The 27,345-nt window shown below is 37.9% G+C and overlaps 2 protein-coding genes and 1 long non-coding RNA gene across 16 annotated transcripts in view; 2 read left to right on the top strand and 1 right to left on the bottom strand.

Moving 5' to 3' along the window:
* Nucleotides 1–3,483, top strand: part of Dmtn (transmembrane and coiled-coil domain 2 protein Dmtn) — a 309,359-nt gene extending 305,876 nt beyond the window's left edge. For all 12 annotated transcript variants that reach the window (XM_071673480.1, XM_071673488.1, XM_071673497.1 and 9 more), the window contains 2 exons: nucleotides 266–391; nucleotides 631–3,483. In XM_071673480.1, the coding sequence (XP_071529581.1) occupies nucleotides 266–391; nucleotides 631–816 (312 nt within the window). In that variant the 3' untranslated portion in view covers nucleotides 817–3,483. The remainder of the gene's footprint in view (nucleotides 1–265; nucleotides 392–630) is intronic.
* Nucleotides 3,484–11,099: 7,616 nt separating this feature from the next.
* LOC139755302 (uncharacterized) lies at nucleotides 11,100–20,938 on the top strand. The gene is made up of 3 exons (XR_011714071.1): nucleotides 11,100–11,259; nucleotides 13,969–14,055; nucleotides 16,948–20,938. It is a non-coding gene; the product is annotated as an uncharacterized lncRNA (long non-coding RNA).
* Nucleotides 20,743–27,345, bottom strand: part of pns (DENN domain containing pinstripe) — a 163,972-nt gene continuing 157,369 nt past the window's right edge. For all 3 annotated transcript variants that reach the window (XM_071673403.1, XM_071673399.1, XM_071673409.1), the window contains one exon: nucleotides 20,743–25,437. In XM_071673403.1, coding sequence (XP_071529504.1) covers nucleotides 25,257–25,437 — 181 coding nt within the window. In that variant the 3' untranslated portion in view covers nucleotides 20,743–25,256. The remainder of the gene's footprint in view (nucleotides 25,438–27,345) is intronic.

Genomic DNA, 27,345 nt, shown 5'->3' with positions numbered 1-27,345 from the left:
CAGAACACTTACTCCTCATTTTTCATGCACTTGCCCCACAAAGACGTTAATACAAAATTACATTTCTTGATGAGTGGTTTTACTTGGTGGATATATCAGCTTTATAAACACTGCAGTTCCACAGGAGATCCTCCAGTAGTAAGGTATGTGAATTACCACAGATAATGGTTTATCTACTTCAGTTGATTTGTTTTATGTTTAGTTTATGTATTTGGTACATTGATCCACAACCTCTGCTCATTTCTCTCTTGTGTACCCTGACCAGATATCCAGGATGGAACACCAACAAGCACAACAGCAGCAGCAGTATCTGACGTTAGAAGGTTTAGAGAACAGCAATGCAAGGGCTGTGTTTGTTAAGCTCATCAATGTATTACTAACTGTACTCCAGGTAACACATTAGTTCAAGATACTTTTTCCAGTCTTTCAGATGCAAAAATTACTTCATATAAACTTTAATTTTCCCAAAGTCTTCATGGAACCATTCATTTGGAAAGATTTACTTTCCTGTAACTGCCATATATTTTGAATTAGAATTTTTCTTCTTCTATAAAGTAAGTATGGTACTAAGTATTTTTACTGCTAATTATAAAAGACTTTAGAATAATTTATTCATTGATTTGATTTCAGGTGTTACTCTTGGTAGTAGCAACTGTGGCCAACATCCTGACACCACTTCTGCAGACTCGTACCCGCCTTGTTGTCACTGCAATGCTTGTTTTCCTCCTTGTCTTTGTTTACATACAGTTCCCAGAGCTGAGAGAGACATGGCTAGGAATAGTTGCTCGGTACAAGCAGTTCGTCAATTTTAAGTAGGACAAAATATTGTGGACAAAATATTGAATGAACTGCAGTGCTGAAAAGCACAGCATATGGCTGAAAAATATCTTGTTCCTCTTTAGTGTGTACTCTTAACATTATGTTAAGAGATTCACTGGCATATTCCAAGTGACTTTTTTTCTACATTTTTCAAGTTGGCATAACTCCTCTGTCCAGTAACCATCATAGCAAGAGAGTCATATTGATTCCTTAGCTCAAATATTTTAAAACAGTGAGTCTGACATGGTACTGGCACAACTAAGCCACCATGTTATGAAGCTGGGTTCTGAACATTTTCAACTAAGTAACAAACTGTTAAGTATTTGATGAATTGCAGAAAAGTGCTCATATGTAGTATGTTACTCAGTATAGAACAAGTCACAATTAAGTGATGACCAGAGAAGATACTGAAAATGTTAAATTTGAAGAAACAGTTAAGTGTGCAACTTCATGATCCAGTTGAACAGTAATACCCAAGTGAATACTGGAATGACACTGAAGTGATCATAAAGAAAATTTCCTCCATCTGCAGATGAAGCTTGGAAATGAAGAAGATGGCTGGCTCTTGTGGGGCTCGTGTGATAGCATTAACCAAAGTTGGGCAACAAAAAAAAAAATATTTTTTTTATTTTTTTTTTAAGTGTGGTGAGCTCAGACCCTCATTTGAGTGTAGCATATAGCCACAGGGTAAATGGTCAAAAGTAAGTACATGAAGTTACCAGATCAGTGGTCAGCATGAAAATAACCCATTAGGTGTTTGGTAGATAAAAGTGGTTTCTTAGTTGTATGTTATATGAATGAACCCTTGGAATCACATATTCCTGCCAATATTTTGTAAAATCTGAACTACTGCTACCACATGCTGACAATGGATCAGATACCAGAACTATGCTAACAATTGACGATTTACTCTTCTAAGCTCTCTACTTTTTCCTTGGAACATCATATCAGTTCCAGTTGTCTCTTCAAGCAGTCTGTAATGTATTCCTAGTTAGAACAAACCAGACTTTCCATCATAAGATGTTTTGTTGCTCTCTCTCTCTCCCTCTGTGATTCATCACAGTTTTGATTTCACTTGTTATTCTAGGGAGGTTAAACAGAAATTTAGCAGATTTGATATTATGGAATGATGTTTCGGGTTCTTGAATGGTGCTGGTCGAAGTATTTGCTGTTTTCATTTTCTCCTAAATAGTTGACATATGGGTTCCTACTACAAATGTGTGGGTGTTTACCTACAATACCAGCATTATTCACACCTGTCATTCATGTTAAAATTTATTGGTAACATTTTAATGCAAGATGTTTTGAAGAAACATCATAATTTTATGGACTGAATTCATTGTCACCTAATGAGTCCCAACAGATGACCAAATGTTCATCAATCCATTTAGTATTAACATAAAAATTCTTAGTCACTGAATTACCACACACACACACACACACACACACACACACACACACACACACACACATGCACACACACACACACACACACACACACACACACACACACACACACACACACACACACATACACACATAATTAGCCTGTAATAGATGCATATAGCAATAAAAAACCATTTCTGTTGATAAAAAATAAAGTTGATAGATACTCAGAATAAAAGTCAGGAACTCATTTTTAACCTTTAGGAACAATGTTTACTGTTGTTATCTGGTATGCAGCAAAGAACAGACTAAGTGTATTTGAGGGAAATACTTTGGGCAATGGTTATATTCAGTGGCTATAGGAAACTAAAAAGCTTTTAGATGTAGACTTACCATGTACTTACACTCAGTTGATGACTTTGTGTTCAGGCCCCCTGGGGTGAAGAATAACTTCATAGATGTTTTATCTTGGTAAGACAATTATAATCAATTGTATTATTTCAAATAGACGGTACTGTAGCAAGGAAAAGTTTAGTGAAATATGAGAGTAACTGTTGTGGGTGTCAGGGACACTTACAGCCAAGCCCTCAGTATTGAGGTTCTTATTTATTTATCCTATTGTCACCCTTATGTACATTTTGCATTATTGTGGGTCTCATGACTAACTCACAGAGTATGGAATTTTGTGGGGATCATTTATCTAACTGAAATGCACTTTTTGAGTCACAAGTATTATATGCCCCAACTATGATAGACCATCAAGGTGAAACTTCATGTATTATAATGAATGAATAACTGAGTCCTGAATTTCTAATATTATTATCCACAAATTGAATATTAGCTGTGTACTCAGCTGCTGCTCTTACATAAATGTTGGCCTTGGTTCTGGGTTTATGTGCTGGAAGTCCCTGTTGAGTCCAAGGAACCATACTTATAAGGCTGAAAACAGTGGCTTCTGACATCTGGGATGATATTAAGGCTTAAGGATGCATTTTTTGCTTTTGCAGTTCATCTTGTTTCATGTGACTATTCAGTTAAAGTGCTATGTTTGATCAGACAAAGCATGTTTTTCATTTATTTTCTGGGTTCCAGTCTCTTATTCCATTGGCTGGGTTAACAGTTGCCAAGTTCTTTACTATTTTGCTAACTTCATACACTACAGTATTTTGAAGGGTTATGTTTGACTTTTTTTCAGTTTGAGGCCAGTTTGGCAAAGTAGGCATATTATAATAGTTTTAAGTTTTTTCTTAGGAAATTTTTAGTAAATATGACACTCCATTGAGACTTTCATTTCACAAAGTATTCCCCCATGAGTTTCTGACAGCCCCATGGTATGCATCACAAAGAGTAAAAGGAAAATCATTTGAGATTATAAAACAAAAAGGCCAGCATTCTATTAGTTCATATATGGTAAAGTTTCAGATGATAAAGAAAAATGATTTAAAGGAATTCACAATTGGATGAGTGGAAGCATAGTGGAAAGACTTTATGGCCATAATGCAGGAAACTACAATCAAGTATTAAATAAGAATGGATAGAATATCCACTTGCCTCTTACTTTTATATGGTGTCACAAGAAAATTTTTTCTAAGGACATAGTTTATTTGTGTATTGTATTTATTCATTAATTTTCTTGTTCTTTTAATCTTGTTTGCCATTTTTCTTATAAGCAAGATAGTGCCAGGAACCAATGAAGAAAAGGCCTCATGAGCCCATGTCCTTTTTCTAGATGTCATGAGTAATGCACTGAAACCACAGCCCCCAATCCTCAACCAGGCCCCACAGACTTTTCTGAGGTGATATTCCCCCCCCCCCGTATGCCACATCATGCCAGTTCACTTTTTATTTTTTTTCATACTATTTGCCATTTCCCACGATAAGAACAGAGGACTGAGCCTTTGAGGGAATATCCTCACTTGGCCCCCTCCTCTGTTCCTTCTTTAGGAAAACTAAAACTGAGAGGGGAGGATTTCCAGCCCCCCACTCCCTTCCCTTTTAGTCGCCTTCTATGACACGCTGGGAATATGTGGGAAGTATTCTTTCTCCCCTATCCCCAGTTCACTTATTGTTATTATTATCTTCATCACTGGGGATAGAGAAGAAAGAAAACTACCGTCATATCTCATGCATACTGTTGAATGTGTGTGTATGTAACCAGGATGAAAAGGGAGAGAGGTAGTATGCCTGGGGAAAAGAACCTGGATGATCTGCCACTGATTGAAACTGAGTATACAGGAAAGGGAGAAGAATGATTTAGTAATGTACTAAGGGTACTGTCTGGGATTAGTTTAAGTAGAGACCTACATCTTTCTTTCTTCTTTCTTTCATACTATTCGCTATTTCCCACGTCAGCGAGGTAGCGTTAAGAACAGAGGACTGGGCCTCTGAGGAAACATCCTCATCCAGTCCCCTTCTCTGTTCCTTCCTTTGGGGAAAAAAAAAAAAAGAGAGGGGAGGATTTCCAGCCCCTTGCTCCCTTCCCTTTTAGTCGCCTTCTACGACACGCAGGGAATACGTGGGAAGTATTCTTTCTCCCCTATCCCCAGGGAAAAGAGACCTACATACATATATAAAAATACCTAAGAGTATCTATAACGAGATTTTGTTATGGCAGCAAGGCCAGCACGTTGTGTTTTCCAGTTGACTTGTATGTTGAAGAACAATGTATCTCTTGACTCTCTCTTCTTGTCCCATCGCCTTTCTTGCTTGTTGTATGATGCATTTTTCCCCCTCAGTAGTTACTCTGTGCATTATCTGTTCTAGGTACCTCACATGGGAAACCGATTATGTATAAAAAAAAAAAGTTCATCTGGTCTTCAACCATGAGTCTCATCTTTTGAATGTTTCTGTAGGTACTCCATGTAAATTTTTTAGACCACAAGGTGTTACACTAATAATCATTACAACTTCCTTGCTAGGCAGTCATGTATGTTTGTCATATACCTTTTTATATATTTCCAGGAATTACTCTTGACAATGATTGAGTATTGTCCTTGCCTGGTTGCTTCCAAGTTCAAAACATTGTTGCCTGGCATATAATATATCTCTCCTTATAACAATCAGGAATGTAAAGCTCTAACCACAACCCCATCTTCATTCAAGCCCCTGACTGCTTCATATGCCCTGGTTCAGTCCATTGATATCATTGCACCCTGCCTTTCTCTGCAAGACCCAAGATGGTGAAGATCATCTCCCACACCACCCTGTCCATAAACAAATCAAACAGCCTTAGTAACATTACACCCCTGCCATAGACCTACCTTCACCTTGAACCACTCATCCTCCACTCTACCAACTAACATCCGTGCCTTACTCTCTAGATAAAGACTCCTCACTGCATTCCTCCAACACCATATATTCATAACACCTTCCATAAACTTTCTCTGTTTACCCACTCATATACTTTCAAGAAAGCCATAATTGCCACATACAAATCCTTGTGTTTCTCTAATTATTTCTCACACACATTCGTCAAGGCAAAGACATAATCCATACATCCCCTACCACTTTGAAAACCATGGTGCTCCTCCCCATTCTGATTATGCATGCCATCACCCTTTCAATCAGCACTCTCCTATACAGCTTACCAACTACACTCAACATACTTATACCTTTTTAATTCAAACATTCACTTTTGTCCTCCTTTCTTTGTACAGATGCACTATGCATACATTCTGCCAATCCTCAGGCACCTCACCATGATTCATACACACATTGACAATCGTAACTAATCAACCAACAACACAGTCACCACCTTTCTTAAGAAATTCAATGGGAGTACCATCCACAACATCTGTCTCTTCTCTCCTCATTAAACCACTTGCCACAACTCTCACTAAAGCAAGAGCTGTGAGAATGTGTGAAAGTGTTAGGGAGTTGGCTTTAAACTGATGTTGATAAAAATGAAAGTGGATTACGAGAGTGGTTATGCATATGAATGTGGTCATGAGAAGAAAGATGATGAAAAGCAAATGTTTTGGGAGGAATTGAGTAAGTGTGTTAACAGTTTTGATGCAAGAGATCAGGCAGTAGTAGTTGGTACTTTAAGTGTGAAAGTAAGTAATGTGGACGTTGAAGTTATAATTGGAGGGCATGGGGTACTCAGTAAAGTAAAGAGAAATGGTGAATAGCTTGTGGAGTTGTCTGCTGAAAAAGGACTAGTGATTTAAATTACCTGGTTTAAAAAGAGAAGCATAAACAAGTGCATATGGATGGGTAGGAAAGATGCTAAGTATGAAAAAGAAACTCAGATGTAAGTGTTCTAAGAAGGGCAGTTGGTTGGGTGTCTGATCATTTCCTGGTGGTTGCAAGGGTGAAGATTTATTGAGATATTCGGAAAAGAGGATATAAGTGAGAAGAGGGTGGTGAAAGTAGCGAGTGTGGCAAAAAGACTTGTCTTGAAATGCCAGGAGAGATTAAGAGTAGAATGATAAAAGGCGAGAGTAAATGACGCTAGGAGACTGGATGAGTAATGGTAAGTATTTAGGCAAACAGGACCAGCATGTGTGAGAAACACGTGTAAAAGATGGGAGGTAGACAGATGAGAAGGGTAGTGACTATTGGAATGAAGAAGTAAAGTTGCTTGCATGGAAAATAGACGAAGCACAAAACCCTTCCATCAAACCACCAACGGTATACTAGGGCGGAACGCTAAATGCAAAATTGCTGTCATATGATTACCAAACAAATTATTTATGGACGCATGGCAATAATATCGAAGAATAATATTCTTGTTTCTTATGGCTTATACTTGATATTTAAGCCCTTTTTGTCATTACTACATTACTACACGATGGAACAGAAAACATGTACAATCTTGCACGGTCCTACGAGGGAGCGCGGCAACCGCCGTCCCCTTCAGTTTCTAACAGTGCGCCGCAAGAGTAGCATGTGGAAGCCATGCAGGCAAGTCACCACAACAGGAATCTCAGTATTTATTGGGCTGTGAAATTTCGATTTTTTTTTGATGTACCAACTATGAATAATACTGAGTGCCATGAGAATCGTGAGGAATGCGAAACAGTGAAACAAAAGCCATTCTAAAAGGTCAAGACTGATGCGCAAGATTTGTGCACACAAATCACAGATATTATGACCCCAGATACTGGAGAATTTTTATACTCAGAATCAAAATTGTTACCGGATACTAAGCAAGGATACACGATTACTTAGAAACAAGTAGTTTATAGTTTGTTAAAGCACAAGGAATAATAGTGAGAGGTACCACCCAAGATGAACAGTGCATTGTAGTAAACAACTTTTGAAACGTGTTCATCCCAGTGAAAACCATGAAAATTCTGTATAAGATAATGGGACACGTGATTTTCCTGCACAAATCTGAATTTTCCAGTGATAAATTTGGTTTTCCAGTTTTGTTCTAAGTATGCAGGAAGAATACTTTCCTGGCTGAAATAAATCGATGAAGTAAATTGTCTCGAACATTTACACCAACAGAATGAAATGAATGGGAAGTCCCCTTACCCCCATGAGCAGGAACGATGTGTTTTGGCCTGAAACTTGGGGTCAGATTTGAGTCCAGGCCATTAACAAGGGTTATAAAGTCGTCCTCAAGGGTCCCATCATCATGTTCGAGGTTAGAAACGGTGGCGTCACATTGAACATTCAGCATATGAAGTTGGTAAGACAGAAACGCTGAAACCCACCGGAGGGAAAAAACGCTAAGGAAGGATTTGTGGCACATGGAACACACCATTAGATAGCACGTGACCACTGGAATATCGGAATATCCAGTTTGAACTGATGAATATTGTATACCAGGAAAACAGAAGCTGTAACTACCATCAACAGACTTCAGTCTATCTCAGCAAATATTCAAGCGAATATAAAACAATCACCTTTTAACATAGTTCAGTTTAGCGCCTATGTTAATTAACATAGTTTAACCTAGAATTACGCCTAATTAATATAGGTCAACTTAGCGTAGTTAATTTATCATGCAAAGGATGTGAATCCAAAATTATATAGCAACAAACAGAATAAGATGTTGGATAACGAAAATTATTATTTTTATGTAACCTTCCATCACCTAACTCCCATTGTGTTATATGCGATTTTAAAGTACTCGAAACATCTTTAGTCCTGCCTAAGGATTATTGCAATAATCCTTTGACTTACAAGTTTACGAAACAGCTTCCAACATCATGTGATCTTAAGATAGCAGATCTGTCGTTTGTTACGAGACGTTCTGTATTTTCAGCATTTAATCGTCTTCTGTAAATCGAAGTGATCGAAAATATCGCTAGCATTGGACATCAGCTGGTTAAAAAGTAATTTAGGACCGTGTATCCTTAATTGAAATGATTGGATGTTTTATTTAACCCTTTAAGTTCAACGGTTCGACTCGAGCACGAGCGATGGTACGACCCGTGAGTAAAATGGAATGGCCTATGTGCTGCCCCTCAAGAGTCAGATCACAGACATATCCATCATATCCAAAGGTCTGAAAGTCGGGCTTAAAAGGTCTGATTTCCAGCGATATGTCAGCTGATGCGAGAGGACGGAAGGCGCCGCCATCTGGCGGCATGCCGAGGTCTCGGGCAAAAGTTATTTAGTGGTGAGCGGTTGACAGAAGCCACAGAATCTACCGTAACTACACCCACACGGCCATAGCCCACGCAGCTGGCTCCATATATTGCCCCTCAATACTGCAGCCTCTTTTTTTTTGTATTCATCTATGCATGAAAACATGCATAGTTATGTACAAGTACATAACATCACACAAAGCTATTTTTTCCCCTTGAAACTCGTGCTAGACGTGGACATTATTGGTATTCGGGAGAACCCTATGTTATATGAATAAACTAGCTATAATCTCGAAATAAGCAGGTGTTGAAATACTTTCCCTCACCTGCGTAACAAAAATGTAGGAGCAGGATCCAAAGTATTCGTTTGTGGTCGATCATCTGTCTCACCAAGTCAACAATCGGGGGCCTTTAACTCTCTCCAAAGCCACATAAGTGAAATTACCGCCGAGTACTCTGACTTAAGCCAAAGATTTAACATATACAGCAGATGTAACATGATTTTTTAATTCAACAAGGAGAAAGTGGACGGGTAACAAACATTTATATATGAAATGCAGAGTTATGCAATACAAGCTGAGAGGAACATAAAATAGGGTCAAGATTGTCGAATAATCTTTCTAAGTACTGCAAAAGACTCGTGAGATTCCCCGGGGTGTATGAAATATTACATAAAATCAGAGTAACATTCATTTTTTGGATAATTTCAATAGACTAAATCATGAAAAACCCCACATTCTGAAACCAAGGTCAAGGTAACTTCATTATCATAAGAAAAAAATTTTTTTTAGAAATTTACATATCCATACCAAGCAGCTGAAAAACTTATACGAATAGTATATGATTAATGGAAGAAATTATAAACACTGGTTTGTTCCCAAGCAGGCAAGAAAGTGTTTAGTGTTGTGTCTTCTGTCTGTCGTCTCTGCCACCTGGATCTTTCCCGGTCAGCGGCGATGCTCAGCCACCAGCAGCAGTTGTGGTACCACCACCACCACCACCACCAACCGCAAGAGGCATAGCAGGGTCTCTGTATATCACAAGGGAAACTTAGACAATGATAGGTTCTTTCCCAGCAACATTCAAAGGAGCGATAGTGCTAACCGGCTCACGCCAAGCAACAGAGAGACCCTTAACTTGCGTCGCGATGCTGACGGCAACACATACGGTCTCAAGATTCCCACGGCCGTATCCAGCAAGAGCCCCTTTAGAACTAGGTACATCAGCTCGACCACTAGTGCACCACGCAAGTACTTAAGGCCCAGCATCTACCGCTCTGAAAGGAGGGCATACAGGCCTAGCCTTTACCTCTTCCAATCGGATCCTTCCCAGCGGGATACCACAATCCCCCTTTATGATAACGTCCCGGTAACCACCACACCAAAACCCTTTCTCGACACATACGCCCATGTCACGTCCCTCAGGCATGAATACCCATCACCGCGCCCCTTCCCCACCAGTTCGCCTTATAAATACGTCACCCCCACACCCAGATACCAGGCCCAGTCCCTCAGGTATTCCCCAGGGCGACAACTCATCTACAAGAAAAGTGTCACCACCACTTCGCCTTACAGGGAGCCTAAGGTAATTATATTTTTATTTGTGTTTGGTTCTAATGTTTACTATAATCTGTCTGTTTCAGGACTGTCATCATGGTTATACTAATAATACATTACCGTTAATCAGTCTTTTATCAATCTGAATTGTCTTCGGTAACAGAACGTGGCGTAATGTAAATCTGTTTTCAACACTTCTAAGTAAATGAACAATTAATGTCCTATTTCTAACATAAAACATACGATATACTATGTTGGTGAATAATATCAAAGAGCAAAGAGAATGCCTTTAGCAGAAGATTTCAAGGGAATACAAAGGTTTAAAGCGACTTTTATGTGGCACATGTGATTTGGAAAACATTTACTATACAAGGCATAATATGAAAAGACAACTTAAGTTACAAAACATGATATAAATAAAAAGCGTCGCCCCTTTCCACTATGCGCACGTTTTCAAGCTTGACATCGGGATGTTCATGGAACCTAATTAATCCAATAAACGTATGGACTGATGACCACAGATGAGGGAGTGGAAACAGCGAAACGAACAATGAATAAAAGATGATGAACAAGCAACTGACGGGCAAATCAAAGTATAACAAACGGACATATAGGTCACGGGTGTGAGTGTGGAGCCAAGTAGTGTGGCTTGCATTGAAATCTCTTCTCATAGGTATTAGTCATGCTATTGAACGTCTGCATATACACGCATACTTATCTAGATAATTTTACGATTGATTTACACAAGAACACTACATGTTTTGATAGACAAACGCATGTTGATGTTCTTTTGCTGAGGATTGTGGGTGGTAGCATGTAAACAGTGCGCTGCCGGTTCAAATTGCACGGCTGATGCATACAATCCTGTGAATCTTGCAACATGGAATAATACGAGTTTCCCTGAAGTTCAAGAACCCCGAAACACAACAAGGAGTATATCTGGCAGTGGAAAATGTGTAGGTATTATGTTGTTACTTTGATATATATATTTTTTTTGGATTGTATTGCTAGGGTACCGTTGTCTGTCAGCTGCTTTGTAATGATTAGTGCTGCTGGAAAAAGGGATGATTTAATGGACTAGTGTTACGAATCCTCCTCCTTGCCCCAATTTTCTTTCGTTTCTGACAGTTGTAGAAAGGTGAGAGGTTCGATGTGGGTGTGTCAGGTTTCTTGGATGAGGATTATGTGTATGTTGTGTTCTCTGACTTGGTTATTTCTGTGTTTTTGATGCCGTTGGCGATGAGCTTTGATATGTTTAGTGAGTTACTAGGGTTTATGGAGTAGGTAAGAGAATATTGGAGTTTTGATAACCATAACTAACTTGCAACAGTTCTTCTCTGACTTTCCTTTGTGGGATTGTTGCTTGTCCTCTGATGTTGCTCCTTTGGGGGATTGTTGCTTGTCCTCTGATGTTGCTTTGACTTTGCTATGTTGTAGGGTTTATTTTTTGTAGGAATGGAGGCATACATACCTCAAAACTACATCTTTTTTATGTCCTTTGTAGAATTCAGTTCTAAAACCATTTGGGCAAGAGACTAACTAAAATCCTTCCTCTATCAATTTTTGCATTCAGCTTTCATCACTGCTTCAAATTGTTGTATGTCATCCTTGAGGCACATTGGTCCTCTGTCCCTAGGAAGTACAGCAGCTTCTCTTCATCCTCTGATAGATCTTTTTGGCCTATAGCCAAAAGTGTCCTGAGCAACTTTTCCCGCACTACATTTCCTTCACTTTTCTGTTCAGACAGTGCTATGATCTTCCCGCTGACAAGGATACTTCTTGTTTCTGTGTTCTTGTGTAATTAAATAATCCCACAACCCCTGTTACTCCTCATGCTAATTCTATATCCTACCTTGCTTTCTGTAGTCTCTTCATGGAGTCCAAAAAGAACCTTTCTGCCTTGACCAGATGGCATCCTTATTATTGTTCTGAAGAAGTGTGCCTGTTAACTCGTACAAATGTTTGTTTATTACTTTTTTTTTTAGATTTTTCCTTTGTAGAATAATGTTGTGTTATATCAATTATTCTGTTAGTCTGACTTATCCAGTTATCATTTACTCTCATTTTCTTAAACATCTTGAATGTTGTCTCCCTAAACATGAGAGATTTTGGAGAACCAGTTTTTTAGCAGTTGATGTACCAAAAGCTTTTGATAAGGCACTGGGGTCTCATCTCCAAGTTTCTCTCATTCAGCTTTCTTCCCTTACTTTGAGCTCTTAAGGCTCAAGTCATCGTACCACTGGGTTGTACTGTTATGCTTGTGTCAAATATTTGTCAAGGATATTGGAGAATTACATATACTTTCATTCATGTAAAGTTCGGAAAATTGTGAAATCTTGTTATGGAAGTTAATCATCAGGACTAACCGGTGCAACAAAGACCTTTCCTTTGTATATGATCATGCATGGTCAAGCAGTGGGACATTCTCCTACCTCCTGTTCCTCACCAGTTCACAGGCAATGACAGAAAGACTGGACACAATACCACAGAGGTCCGAACTCACAAGCAGAATTTATTATTTACCATTTGTTTAACATATATTCAAATATGTATTTCCCATGAGTCCAAAGAACTCGATTTTGGATATGCAATTTCATGTCTTGTAATCTGAATATTGTAATCATAGTAGTAAATTCAGCGTGGGTCTGGAATTTTGAAAAACCTTGCAGCTGCGACCCATTCCCATGAGTCCAAAGAACTTGATTTTGGATATGCAGTTTCATGTCTTGTAATCTGAATATTGTAATCATAGTAGTAAATGCAGCCTGGGTCTGGAATTTTGAAAAATCTTGCCGCTGCGACCATCCAGCAGTGTTTTTGGGCTGAACCTTCCATGTAGGATTGTGTTTATGGTGTTATATTCATTGTCATTCCATATAAAACAATTTTTTTCTTCCTTTACCTCTTTTTTTTTTCAATTTGTAGTATGTGTACATTCCTATGATTTCGTTTTTCCTTAATTATTTTTTCAATCATTCCTTTCTCTGTTCTTTATCTCCCTCTCATTTCCTAATTCCTCTTTCCTCGACTGTTTTTAAGTCAGTGAATACTTGTGCTCTCTTGTCATTGCAGACCACTTTCTTATATTTAAACCCATAGTCATCTCTTCAGGTCTCCATTCATTAGCCTGTTCCTAAGGGCTTTGATCACTTTGCAGAACTAGGGAACAAACACACTGATGGATGATTCCATGCTAAGTGAAAGACAGAGAAATGAAAAACTTGGGAAAGATGAGGACTGTCTCCTACCTTTCAGCATGCTTGCCTTCAACTCTCCCATATCATGAGACATATACCTTCACCTTTGTTAAACTCCAAACCCTTTTCAACCTGTTGCCCTCTGTTCCTCCAGATACCAATACTTTTGTTTTCTTAGCATTCCATTCTTAGTGAAAGCCAGTGAAAACCAAGGATTGACTCCCCCTTCCAAACTGACTCACAGTTAATTGTTCAGATTGATAAATATTTCAGATCCTCTCCAGTATTAGTTACCTTATGAACTTACAGAACTAAAAGCTGGAAATTAGCTCCCCTTCTAAACATTACATGCTGTTTCATTCTTTTCTTTCCAACAGTTTAAGGTAAAGTCTGGTCCCTGGTTATAATAATGTAAATATATTGACCTCCACACATGATCAAGTAAAGGTTTTATTGTTCTTGTCACAGGGTGGGAGCTATGTGTACCGGTATGACGTGAATTCCCTCCACCATGGTGCCTCTTTCAGACACCAGGAACACAGCAATGGCGAGACGGTGAGTAGTTGGGTGGGGGATGGACTATAGTTCACTATCGCTGACAGCTTTGAGTTGATTTATTCTAGGGCAGAATGCATTACTAGGCTGTCATACTGAGGTTGAGAGGCACCACGTGCCTGTCAAGGCGCAGAATGAAAGAACACAGTTTGCTGCCATGGGTTAAGGCAGTGTTCATAATCTTTTCAAGTGGTGTGCCATTAATGTATCTGCACAACTTTTTGTATCACCATTCATCTATAAATCTTAGTTTAGTGCAGTTAGATATTTTGAACTTGAATAGATTTTACATTTATAGCATTAATTGCCTCAGTGATATACTACACATTATCCAAAATTGTCAAAAGAACATACTCGTATCCCTTTTTAGTGTCGATTAGAACTCATTTGGCATTGTGTACTCTCTGGGTTTAGGCTGATAGGAACCAGCTGACTCATGTTTTTGGGCAAAAGAAATCTAGTCGCTGCATTAATCCAGTATGAGAAAAACAACTGCCCACTCTGCTTCTACAAAGGGGTGGAAAAAGCCTGGTATCTTCCATGATTTGGGATCTGGGATGAGGAGCATAGCCATCTTTATACTGGGTGATAATCGACTGGCTTTCAGGACTAATGGACAAGCCTGACATAAGCGAAAAAGCTAATTTTAAGGGGTCAGTAGGAGAGAAGTATAATGGTTACTATCATCATGGATGAAGAATCTGCCAGCTCTCAGGGTCCAGGATGAGAAGTCACTCTCATCATCCAGGATGAGAACTGGTTTTCTTGGTGTGAAATGACTAAAACCAGTTGGCCTATTTTAATAGAGCTGTAGTTTAGATTGGCTGGACCTATCAACCTAAGATTTACTGTGAATGAGTATAGCAGCCGGCAAACTTTTTTGCATATTTATGATGTTTGGTAAAAACACAGTTGATATCAATAGGCAGAGGAGTCCTGTTCCATGAAACAAGTTCAGATGCTTTACAGAGGGAACAATATTATAGATGTGTCACTCTTTTAGGAAGGTGATGGACAGAATGTTTTTATTGGTTGATGGTATAAATCATTGAAATAGTTCACTAAATATGGAGGTAATTGTCCCTAATGCCCTTCCCCTTGACACATCTAGGGTATACATGGCTACCCAGAAGTATGTTATGGCAAAATTTGGTGAAACTAAGGTACATCTGGTTGATTCAAAGCCTCAAGTTCAGTCCCATTCTGTACTTGACATCCTAAGTATCACATCTGATAATGTGTCATACCTAATTGATCCTACCTATCAAGTCTGTTTCTGTTATATTTGAATGACTCTTAGGTGAGTATCATGCTTTATCCTAACTTGATTAGACTTGATTGATTACAAGTAATGAGTTTGATTCCTTATCCCTTTTGAACAGTTATTGCAAATGAGTTATCGCTTAACCACAACCAGCATTAAAAAAAATGTTTTACCTTACATGTATATAGCATTCACAGAACACTAGATCATATCTTGTCCCTGCATGAAATTCATTACAAATAGGCTATTTCACCATGTATTATCCAGAGGAAGTGTATCACTGGTGTCTGAAATGAGTAGAGAGAACAAGCTCTAGACCCATAATTCACTCATACCAGGACTTTCACAGGGAAGACAAGCTGTCACTTGAGGTCTCATGCAAAGGTACAAAATTTCCTTCATTGTGATCCCTCATTGCTTACAAAGCAAATACCATTATTTGGCAGTCATTGACATCGGACATTCTGCCTCTTCATACTTGTTCAGTGTTTCCCCTATTAGTGAGATAGTGCCAGGAACAGACAAAAAAAAAAAAAAAAAAAAGGTCACATTGCTCACATCCACTCTTTAGCAATGCACCAAATCCATAGTCTGCTATCCACAACTGGGCCCCACTGATCTAGCCATGGTTTTCTCTAGCTGTTTCATGTTCCATGGTTCAATCCACTGACAGAATGTTACCCTCTTCATACTACATCACTCCGATTCACTCTGACTCGTGCATACCTTTCACCCTCTTTCATGTTCCAGCCCCAGTCATTTTAAAACCTTATTTACACCATCCATCAGTCCCCTCTTTCTCCTTGGCCCATCCACTTCAGATACATAAATCCTCTTCGTCATCCTCTCCTTACTCAATCTCTCCAAATGTCCAAACTATTTCATTACACTGTCCTCAGCTCTGAGTCTTACTTATTTTATTACCACATCACTCAAGCACACCATTATATCTTACTCGATCAACCCTCCTCATGACAAATTGTCCTCAAACATTTCATTTCCAACATATGTACTCTCTTCTGTACATTTTCATCTATTACCCATTCCTCACATTCATACAACACTGTCAGGGCTATTATACCTGCAAGCATACTCATCTTTGTTCCTCCTTGATAGTCAACTCTCTTTCCACTCATTCCTTAATGCTCTTAGGACCCTCGCCCCATCACCCACCCTATGGCTCACCTCAGTTCTTATGGGTTCATTCTCTGCCATGTCCACTACCAGGTGTCTAAAATACTTCACTTCCTCCAGCTTTTCTCCATTCAGATTCATAACCTGGCTAACATGTCACTTTTGCACTACTAAACCTAACGACAATACTTTTACTTACATTTACTCTTTCTCTTGTCATGTACTCTCCCAAAGTCAGATACCAGCTTCTGCTGTTTCTCACTCAGATCTGCCACCAGTGCATTGCGATCAGCAAACATTTGGCTCCCCTCTCACACACACACACACACATACACAGAAAGTAATTAAGTCAGTACCTTGAAGGTATTAGAAAGGCCTGAAATTTGGTCGAAGGCAGTCATACAGTCCATTCCACTAAAATCTGCTTTCAGAATCTTGCTTGGCATCTGCTAATCTGGCCCTTGTTATCACTTAACTATATTTTTCTTCCACAGGTACACGGGGAATACCGTGTGAGGCTGCCTGATGGACGACTCCAGATAGTATCATACACAGCTGACCATAAGAATGGCTTTGTGCCGAGCATCAGATATGAAGGTTCACAAATCAACCAGGCTGCCAACATCTACTTTCAAACCCCACACAGACTTGGAATGGCCACTGTATAAGATCCTGTTGCACCAACTTAATAGGATCCAATTAGAGGCAGTGATGAAATACTGATTGATTCAGAGCTACAAGGAGATTCACCTACTTTTGAAATCCTGAAGTTGGCAGCATTTCACAGAAAATAATGAAAACAGTTACAGGTACAAAGAGGCATTTCTGGTCATAGATGATAACTTATTTGGCATAGTGGTGAATGTTGAGTAAGGTAGCTGGTAACTACCTATTAACATACCACATAAAACATTTACCATAACTTCCCTTTAACATATCATGTAACACATTTACCATTGCCTGACTCTATCATTAGATAGTAGAACCTCAGCTTCAAGATACTTTGCCTAGCAGGAGCTACTGTACACTAGACCTAAATAGGGACACTGGTGTTTTGGATGGGACAACACCCTCAGCTCATCCCACCTTTGTTCACAAAAAAAGCCTCTTTAATGACATCTTAACATTGCAAGTGTTTGTCATGAGTGATTATCAACACAAATGGAGAAATTTCATTAGGACTGTGAGCCTTATATGGGTGAAAACCTTCTAGTGTTCCCTGTTCTATCTCACATGTGTTGGAGCTTTGGTGTCTTCCAATGAAAATTCTTTGAACTTGTCATTTTGTTCTTCTCAAACTTCTGCATCATTCTCTGCAGCTCTTCCCCTTAATGTTTTAGCCAGATTACCTGCTCAGCTGCTTTTTAACTGACATTATACTTTTAATGAACTTGTGGAAAAAATTAGGATTAGCTTATTTTTTTCTCAGCTGTTTTCTTTTCAAATTACCTCTATTTCTCCTTTCTCACCCTGCTATCCTGGTGTTTGAAATGAGAAAAATTGTGTGAAAGATGGAAGTTCCAAGTTAATGTAAATAAAACTAAGGTAATTATATATAGTAAGGGGCAAGACAGGATGAACTTTTGAGAGTTTGAATAAGGAAAAATCTGATGGAAGTAGAGTGCTTTATGTGCTAGGGAGTGGTCATAGCAGCACATGAAATCATTGCAGATGGAGTGAATCGTAAGGTGGTCAAGGTATAATATAGTCACAGCAGTGTTGTGTGTATACAAGTCTTGGGCCCTGAATGCAGAAGAAGTGAAGAGAATGGATGCATTGGAAATTAAATATCTGAGGACAATATGTGGTGTAAGGAAGGTACATTGTGCAAGGAATAACACTGTAAGAGCAAGATGTGGTAGGAAGCGCAGTTTGGTTGAGAGAGCAGTCCAGGGTGCGCTGAAATAGTTTAGACGTATAAAGAGGATTGTGGTAAAATTGAAGGGAGTAAGAAGGAGGGAAATGGAAGGATGGCTTTGAGGTGCCAGGACCTGAACATTCAGGGGGGAGAGGGGCATTCATGGGATAGAGTAACTTGGAGCAGTGTGATCCATAGGGGTCAACACTCTATCATTGGAGTGAACCAGGCAAGTAAAGTAGGAAAGGGAAACAACAGAATTGGTTTGTAGATCCTAACTGTAGATGTTAGGATCAGATTCAAGTGCAATATCCATGACAGCCAGAAAATGGAACTGGTTTCATCTTTTCTGGTATTACCTCATTATTTGGGAAACCGAACGAAAAGAAATTTAATTATTTATGTAAGCATCTTTTGCAAGCACTTTATGATAGTGAGTGTGGTTCCATTAAGATTTAAGTACCTTATTACCACAGTACTTTTAGTTCTTCAAGATGGAGAATACTTTTGTTTTTGACTTAAAAAGAATTTGTATGTTGTATATTCAGTTGTCAGAAGTGCTTCCCAGGTGTGTTCTCCAGTTTGATTCATTGTCCTTCAAGAACTATATAGAGCAATTTTAAGGTGCTACCATTTACTGTTAGTCATTTGTGGAACAACAATACCACTATTTTTATTTTTAGGTCCACCACGTCCCATAGTCCAGCATTATAACGTCGCATTAGAGTAAGAGCTTTGGTACCCTTAGCTTGCCTTCAGTTTCACTAGAGGAGTGTGATTATAAAGTTAGTGAAAGACATGAGAGGACTCAGAATTTCAAAATATTGGTATGATTTTTAGTTAGTGGTATTTAATCCTAGTGGTAAGGAAGAGATATATTTCAGATGAATCTTTGATAGAGCATTATTCATCCAAGTCAGATACATGGGAATTGAATGTGTATCCATAGTAGGGCAACAAGTTGGGTACAGGCAGATATGAGTTTTTTAGAAGTGGATGTAGGTAAGAATGTGTGTGTTATATAAGAATGTGAGTTGTAGATGGATAAAAAATGAGTGGCAGCAAAAATGAAGACTGGATATTTGAGATTGTATGGACATACCGACTATGAGTTAGGTGAAGGAAAGGTAAACCAAGAGTTAAGTTTAGCAATTGAATGAGGGAACATAGTTTGCATATAGTTATCAAAGGGCAGACAACAACTGTGGTGCATGTTGGAGATGCTACACTGTAGAAATGAAATTTGATGCACTCGTGTTTGTGCACTTGTCAAATTATGAATTTGTTGGACATTCCAAAGTAGAATTTGCTGGAAACAGAAACATTACTTTTAGGGTTTCATTTTATTGAGACTTTCAAATCATGCAGTATGTATATACATTACACTGTCAGTACTTGACAGCTGAGCATTATCAGCTCTTTGTTCATAACACAGGATAAAATTTGTCCCCTTGTGACAGCACAGCAGTCTTGGCTAAATTATACTAACACACTTTTAACAAGTGTAACAGCTTGTACTATGAGTACAAAATTAATATTGCCCTTGCATCTAAATTATACTTACAAATTGTGACAACAGTTTCCTATACACATAAAATTACATTTAAGTCTGGGCACCCAGTGAGAATTGCAATACAGTCAGCATTATCGCAGGAGTACCACTTTTGTACTCATTAAAAGTTGAGTAGTGTCAGACAGCCAACATGAGCCCTTAGGGTTCAATATGCAGCTACTGACAACAGTCATGTTCATAATTGCAATTCACTAATTACATCCTGAAACAGTATTTGCTTAGTATCATTCATTTAATTGGCATGAATTTCAATAAGCAGCGATGAATTATGAACACGACAGGTATCACAGCTCGAGGAATCCACAGAAGTCTTTGCTATCAGTATGGCACTCCTTTCCACACCAAACTTCAATTTTTACCCTAAAAAGGAAAACAAGCCTTGGTAATGCAGACACAAAAATTTAAAACGATTTCGTTCACTTTCGAGTGATAAATGTAAACACATGGCGTTTGTTTATTTATGAACCATAAATATAAGCACACACAGAGGTGAAATGTGTTGCTTCTCTTGATGTATGCTTTTTTTGAAAAGATTCTTTTATCCAAAAGACTAGGTCCTGCCATTACTATAATCTTGATTTTGCTGTTCAATGAACTGAAGTGTATATCAAGGAAAATTTAAGAGCTTCAATGGGAATTACAAAAAACTTCATAAACCTATCCAAAATTGTGTATTACTTTGGTATATAAATCTTGCAAAATACACACAATTTTTTTTTTAATTTCAACATCTGCTAGTGTAGTGAAGAAACAATGAGCATAGGTTTTCCTATTGCTTAAGTAAAATATGAGAAATGTTTAATTTGATCAATTAATTCAATCTACATAAGCTTATGTGCAGCAATTATTATTCTTAAAGAAGTTTTTGGTGTTTACCGATATTATGCCATGTACACTATACAAATTGAAATACAATATACCCAATTGTGGATAAGTTGGCCCTGGATGCCCATGGAAGCACTAATTTGAAAGATGAAATCCACTGCTGTTATATGTTTCTGCTATTGACCTTCCTCTAATTAGTGATATTCTTAATAGTACATCCACACTACAGCCCCAATCAGAAGTTTCCCAATGTCTCAAATTCATACTACTGTACCCTATAAATACTGCCAATTTTTATATTCCCCTTTTCTTGCTTCCCTTCAATTTTTCTCCTCTTGCATATAAGTCGCCTAGCTCCCTGAAGATGCCTTTTTCTATATGCACTTAATTTCTGTTTTGCATTAGAAAAGTAGTTGGCAACTGCTTAAATTGCTTATAACAGACTTTTGACACATCACAGTAATCAGAGTCTGGCAAACATTCTGCATAAGCTACTGTATTTTAAATATTGGAAATGGTATGCACAAAACAGAACATAAAAATACAATAATATAAGGGATGTCTCCATTTCCTCCTTTGAAACTATAGTTAGAATGAATTGTAAGCTGAGATTATCTGATAACCCACTTCACTGAAGAAATGAACTTACCACATCTCGACTTTTGGGTTATGAAACTCACAAACAAAATTTATTTAAAAAAGATACAATTCAAATTTCAATTGTTTAACTTCTAATCTGGACTATAGTGAGAAATACATGAAAGTTTTCAGTTTGAAATGGTAATATTTCATGCACAATTTAGACTTGGCAAACAAAACTCTTGGGTAGATAAAGGATAATCCAGATTAATTTAATACGATATATATATATATATATATATATATATATCCTCCCCTCGTTTTTTTTTTAATTTTCCAAAAGAAGGAACAGAGGGGGGCAGGTGAGGATATTCCAAAAAAGGCCCAGTCCTCTGTTCTTAACGCTACCTCGCTAACGCAGGAAATGGCGAATAGTTTAAAAGAAAGAAATATATATATATATATATATATTCTTGAACGTAACCTCTTATCAAATCATTTGGACTCTGCACTGACTTTTCTGAACAATAAGGCCCATTTCCTATTGCTTTGTTTTTGGCTTTATAGAATTCAGTACCCCGAAACAAATTTGGAACATTAGACTTGGATATTGAGTATTACACTATCGCTAAAAAATAAAAAAATAAGTTCTGAGGCAAGACAAAATTCTGTTTACTCAGCAATATATGAATCACAGAAAACTTTTACTGCAAAATATCTCAAGTTCATGAATCCAGTGTTCTAACTAAACCAGTTAGCTCATTCAGCCCACATATAGTGGCTTAATTTGCTCCAAGTAAACCAACTGAATCTTCAGACAAGACATGCTTATTTCAAGTTAAATAACTGGAAACAAGGATGAACAGACGGTCACCTGTATGTCTGTGATTCATACATTTTTTGAATTTTAGCGAAAAATCTTACTTGAAAACAGATTTCTGAATCAACAATGAACAGTGGAAACATGCCTAGGAAAGACAGTATAGAATAAAAGGTAAGAGTATATGAAGTTGGTTAGGAATATCAGGCATTTACAGAAGCAGTGCTGACATATAGAAGTGTGTGGCATGCTAATGGTGGGATGAACAGCTGTGTAGCAGGGATGAAAAGGTGCACTGTATATTCCTACCACCCAAGACAACCTTTCAAGTGCAACCCATTGACAAGTTTGTCATACAGTTCATGAAAATATACTACTGTCACCTTCAAATCAACTAATGCCTTGTTGTGCTGGAGACACCAGAAAGAAGAGGACCAAAAACAATAAGTCGAGAGGTACAAGCTGTATAATGCCATCTTCTATTGGCCAATGCTTGGCAGATGGTGGCGACAACCCTCCACAAGGAGCTGCAGTAGGGGACTGAATTACACCCTGATTTTGAGGGTTTCTAGCCACAGGACTTTGTCCAGGCCCTGGACAAAGTCCTGTGGCTTGATATAAGCAACAGGAAATTGTCCCAAATGGCTAGAGTATGGTGCTGGGAACCAGGCCTTCATAACCTGAGGATGGAAACAACAGGCAAGCCAGCATCCAAACTTTCTGCTATTACAGAGTATTAGGACCAACTTTTTGACTGAATGGAATATCATGATTCAAGGTCTCCAGCAGCACTATTCCAAGACTGCAGCATGAGAGAATACAGCACAAGTTTTTCAAAGCCACATCACCCACTGTGAAATGAGTAAATAGTTTCAGCTAGAAAGGGTTGGGAGCTCCCAGTTTCAAGAATATGATAGCTCTATCAGTCTGGTAATCATTGACTACAGACCAATCTCAATCTCATTACAACCCTTGATATCCTTCTCTTTGAGAAGATAGCCCTCTATGACCCCTGATCCACCTGTAAATATACTGAAATACCTTTAAACTGACAATCTATGGTCAAGAAAAAACAAACAGCCTCATCCAGCATAATTTCAATGATTTGGGATATTGCTGGTATCCGTAAACTATGAATGTAAACTATGAATAGCCCTGAAATTTATGAGGGTCACAGTATAGTGGGTAAAATACACCTATACTATTGTAGAAGATACAATCAACTTATAGAATTTTTTTACATCAACGGTTTATTGCTTTTCTGTAAGCATTTTCATTAATCTGTATCGTGATCTCGAACATGATGCTGACACCACACCACACTTTCATGACTACATGGAAAGAAAATGTCAGTGTCGCAGAATCTCTCCATGAAGCTTACACAATATGTAAACATTAACTTTTGAAAATCCATATCATTATTTAAAACTTATAATGAATATGATGCTTGAGAGATTTAAGTTATAAATAATGTCCAAAAAGACCACAAGTTTTACAAGAACAATTACACAGGAGTCAATTTCCTGTTTGCTCTCAGTAAGAATTTTTAATGACCATGGCATAAAAACTCACAATTGCATTTACTTGTAAACAATTGCAATTACTTTTAACAAAATATGTTATAACACGAACCTAGACCTAACACTCTTTCCCCTCTAGGAACTCCCTTGAAGGGAAGCCAGAGATAAAATCTCCATAACTGGTGAACTCAAGTGCTGCTTCTTAGCCTTTAGTACCTCAACCAATATAGGCCACTAGCAGAGGGCAACTCTGGCAGTGTTTCCAGAGGCTTCTACTGACTACTTCCTATGTTCCAAACTACTACTACTACCAAACGCTCCCACATACTACTTGTACCTAATGTTTCTACACTTCACACATTATCAGCTGCTTATTTTTCCATACCTGACTTACTGAACTTAACATAAAAGCAAGCAAAAAGTCAATTTTTGTAAGGCTTTAAATTGACAAAAAGGGGTACGCTGTCATTGAAGACCTCATCCAAATGGACAAGTCCGCCACTTTGCTGCTCCTATGCAGGGCACAACCTTAAAGGTCCACGAGCCCCATTAAAAGGTGTCGTACTGTTGTATATCTGACATATGTACATTTAAAGGGACAGGAAGGTCTAACTGAAGAGCCAAATAGATTGTTTTCTATAGCAAGGTGAGCTGCTGTTTAGAAGGACTTAAAATTAACTACTGGTAAGTAGATCTAAGCATCTAGAGTGGTAGATTTAGTTAAACTTGGCTCATGACTGATGAGGCCTATGGCTGTCATTACAAATGACAACTTTCTGTTTGATGCATGTTAAGTTAAAGCTGTTTCCATGTTTGTTGTTAAATACAGAAATAAATGCCTATTTTTACATATTCAAGCTACATTCCAGTAATAAACTCTTTTTTGGTTTTGTCAATTCTATGTCGGTAATAAATGCTGATCACGTTTAATTCTTGGGCCATGTAACCTTAATTTTCATTGACAGAAATCACAAGTATTATACAAATATTTGGTTGGTATAAAATAGTCTAAAGAAATACTGAGCAAACATGGAGAGACAGTACTCTAATTGACTTAAGAGAATGTAAATGAGTATTTTGTACCAGCCTCTTCATTCAAAACTTCCATATATAACAAAAAATATGAAATGCTGCAGTAGTAAATTATCATCCACCTTTTGCCATTATAAATGACTATCAAAGTGAATGATGAAAAGGCATATGAGAAGGAAGACAAGTAAACGTAAGAAGTACATACAAAATGTAAATCAAACTTTATGGCTAAAATTATAGGATAAAAGGAGCTAACACTGAGATGACATATAAATATAGCTTACGGGTGAAAGACAAATGCTTTCCATGTACAGTAAAGCTAATCCAGTTAAATATATCACACTTATAGCAGTTAAGCTATATAAAACTGTCTTTATTACGGCTCTTAAAAAAAATTCTCTTGGAAAAGACATTTTTCTTATGTACAATTTCTGATTGAAATTTGTGCAAATGACAACCTGGAATTATTTCCCCTGTTAGAGTATCATAGATAATATATCTATAAGATTCCCTACTGCAGCATGACACCATAGGTTGGACAACTTGTATCACAACAGCAAAACATTCCTTTGTCCATCCAAACAAAATATGGGCTTTTAATCAATTCCTCGTGTCAAGGAACTCTCAAGTATGATCTCGAATTCATTTAGGGCAGACAAAACATTGATGAGGTCTCGGACTAGCTGTGGGTCTCTGAGGAAGGAAGACTCATCATACATGTGACTTGTAACTGGAGAGCGTTGCAGAGGCAGCAAGATGCGTGGTAAAAGGTGTGCTCTGAAAAGAGAAAAAAAAAGTGTTAAAATCAGTTGGGATTTTTTTTCGATACTAAGGATTTTCTCCTGAAGAAAAGTTTCACTGAAAAATTAATTTCTATACTGTAACATACGAAGTTTTGAATGCAGAGACATAACCCTTTGATGAGGCCTATCTACTTATCTTTGGTAAGGCAATATCAACAAATTTGCTTGCACACTTGATGCCAAAGTCCAAAACAAAAGAACAATATATATATGTTAGTCTGTTCGCATGATTAACTGGAACATGAGTAATATTTTGAGTAAAATGATATAATGCTCAACCTGATGGGAGCTCCATACTCAAAATGTAATTTATGATGTCAGTGCACAGCATATAAGGTAGACCATGAGTATTTTCAAAGTATACCAAGTGAGTTGTATGGTATTTCTGTAAATGTTTATGTCACACGGAAATATGATTATTAATGGTTTTATCCCAGAAACATCTATCATCAAGTAAGAGTGACAACAAAAATAATTTCAAAATGTAAAGGCACAATCTCATGTAGGGATCCTTAACATCACATATACATCCCAGTATATGGAAAAAGTTTAAAGATATAGTGTGAAAACAATGCAATGGATGCCACTACAAGTACTACTGGCAGCAAAGTTCTCAAATGAACCAAAGGCAGCCATTTCGAGAAGTCCTAAAATGAAGTCTAATGCTCGCTCCTAAGACAGCCTCATATTTGGTCAAGGTAAGGCAGATAACTAACACAAAAGCAAAACTTCCAAAACAGTGTCAAGCTGTCCCTCAGGAAGCTGGTCTCTACAATCCTCCCACCATGTGGTATAGGCACTTTTTATAAAATAAAGTTCTCTTACAACCAAACCATAATAAAATTAGAAAAGGATGTAAAAATGCGAGAAAGGAAGGAAAAGTAAATGAGTTTTGAAAGTAGGAAACTTGCCTTTTAAAAAGAGACAGGTCACAGATATTCAGAAATACACAAGACGGTAGAGAGTTCCAAAGAAACAACGACATTAATGGCACACCTTAAGTTACCAATGGTCACACATAAATCAAGTAGACATGTGGTGTAGCTGCTTACTGTTTATCATGTGGTCTGGCTTACACCAGGGGCATACAAGTGGCCAGTTTTTTTTGAGCAAACACCAAAATATAATATGGAATAGGGAAAAAGAACCAACACTGTGGTGAACAGTATTCGAGTAAGATAGAGAGAGATGATCTGTTAGACTGCTTTGGGCTCTATGCAGTCAAATAAATACTGTATAAAGAGTCATAACCTTTCCAGATGTGAAAGCAGTATTCCAAGCAAGGCCAAATCAATCCTATATATAACAAGCAACTATTCAGAAAGAATCATTGATGTCTGCCGCTGACCTTACCTTGCAAAAGCCATTTTTATTATTTATTTATATTGCTTTGTCGCTGTCTCCCGCATTTGCGAGGTAGCGCAAGGAAACAGACGAAAGAAATGGCCCAACCCACACCCATACACAATGTATATACATACACGTCCACACACGCAAATATACATACCTATACATCTCAATGTACAAATATATATACACACACACAGACACATACATATATACCCATGCACACAATTCACACTGTCTGCCTTTATTCATTCCCATCGCCACCTCACCACACATGGAATAACATCCCCCTCCCCCCTCATGTGTGCGAGGTAGCACTAGGAAAAGACAACAAAGGCCCCATTCGTTCACACTTAGTCTCTAGCTGTCATGCAAAAGCCATACAGATGATTAAAGGATAATTGTGAGATTTAAGGTATTTGAAGAAAAGGGGGTTGAGAAGTGATTTATACAATTTAGAAAAGTAGAAGTCTACGTGACAGGATGATAATTGTAAGGATTAAAACAATTTTCCTTTTCTAGGACAGGCTGTACC

This window comes from Panulirus ornatus, chromosome 2 (genome assembly GCF_036320965.1).
Source record: "Panulirus ornatus isolate Po-2019 chromosome 2, ASM3632096v1, whole genome shotgun sequence".
Taxonomy (NCBI): domain Eukaryota; kingdom Metazoa; phylum Arthropoda; class Malacostraca; order Decapoda; family Palinuridae; genus Panulirus; species Panulirus ornatus.
The sequence above is the reverse complement of the archived record's forward strand: the minus strand, read 5'-3'. Positions and strand labels throughout refer to the sequence as shown.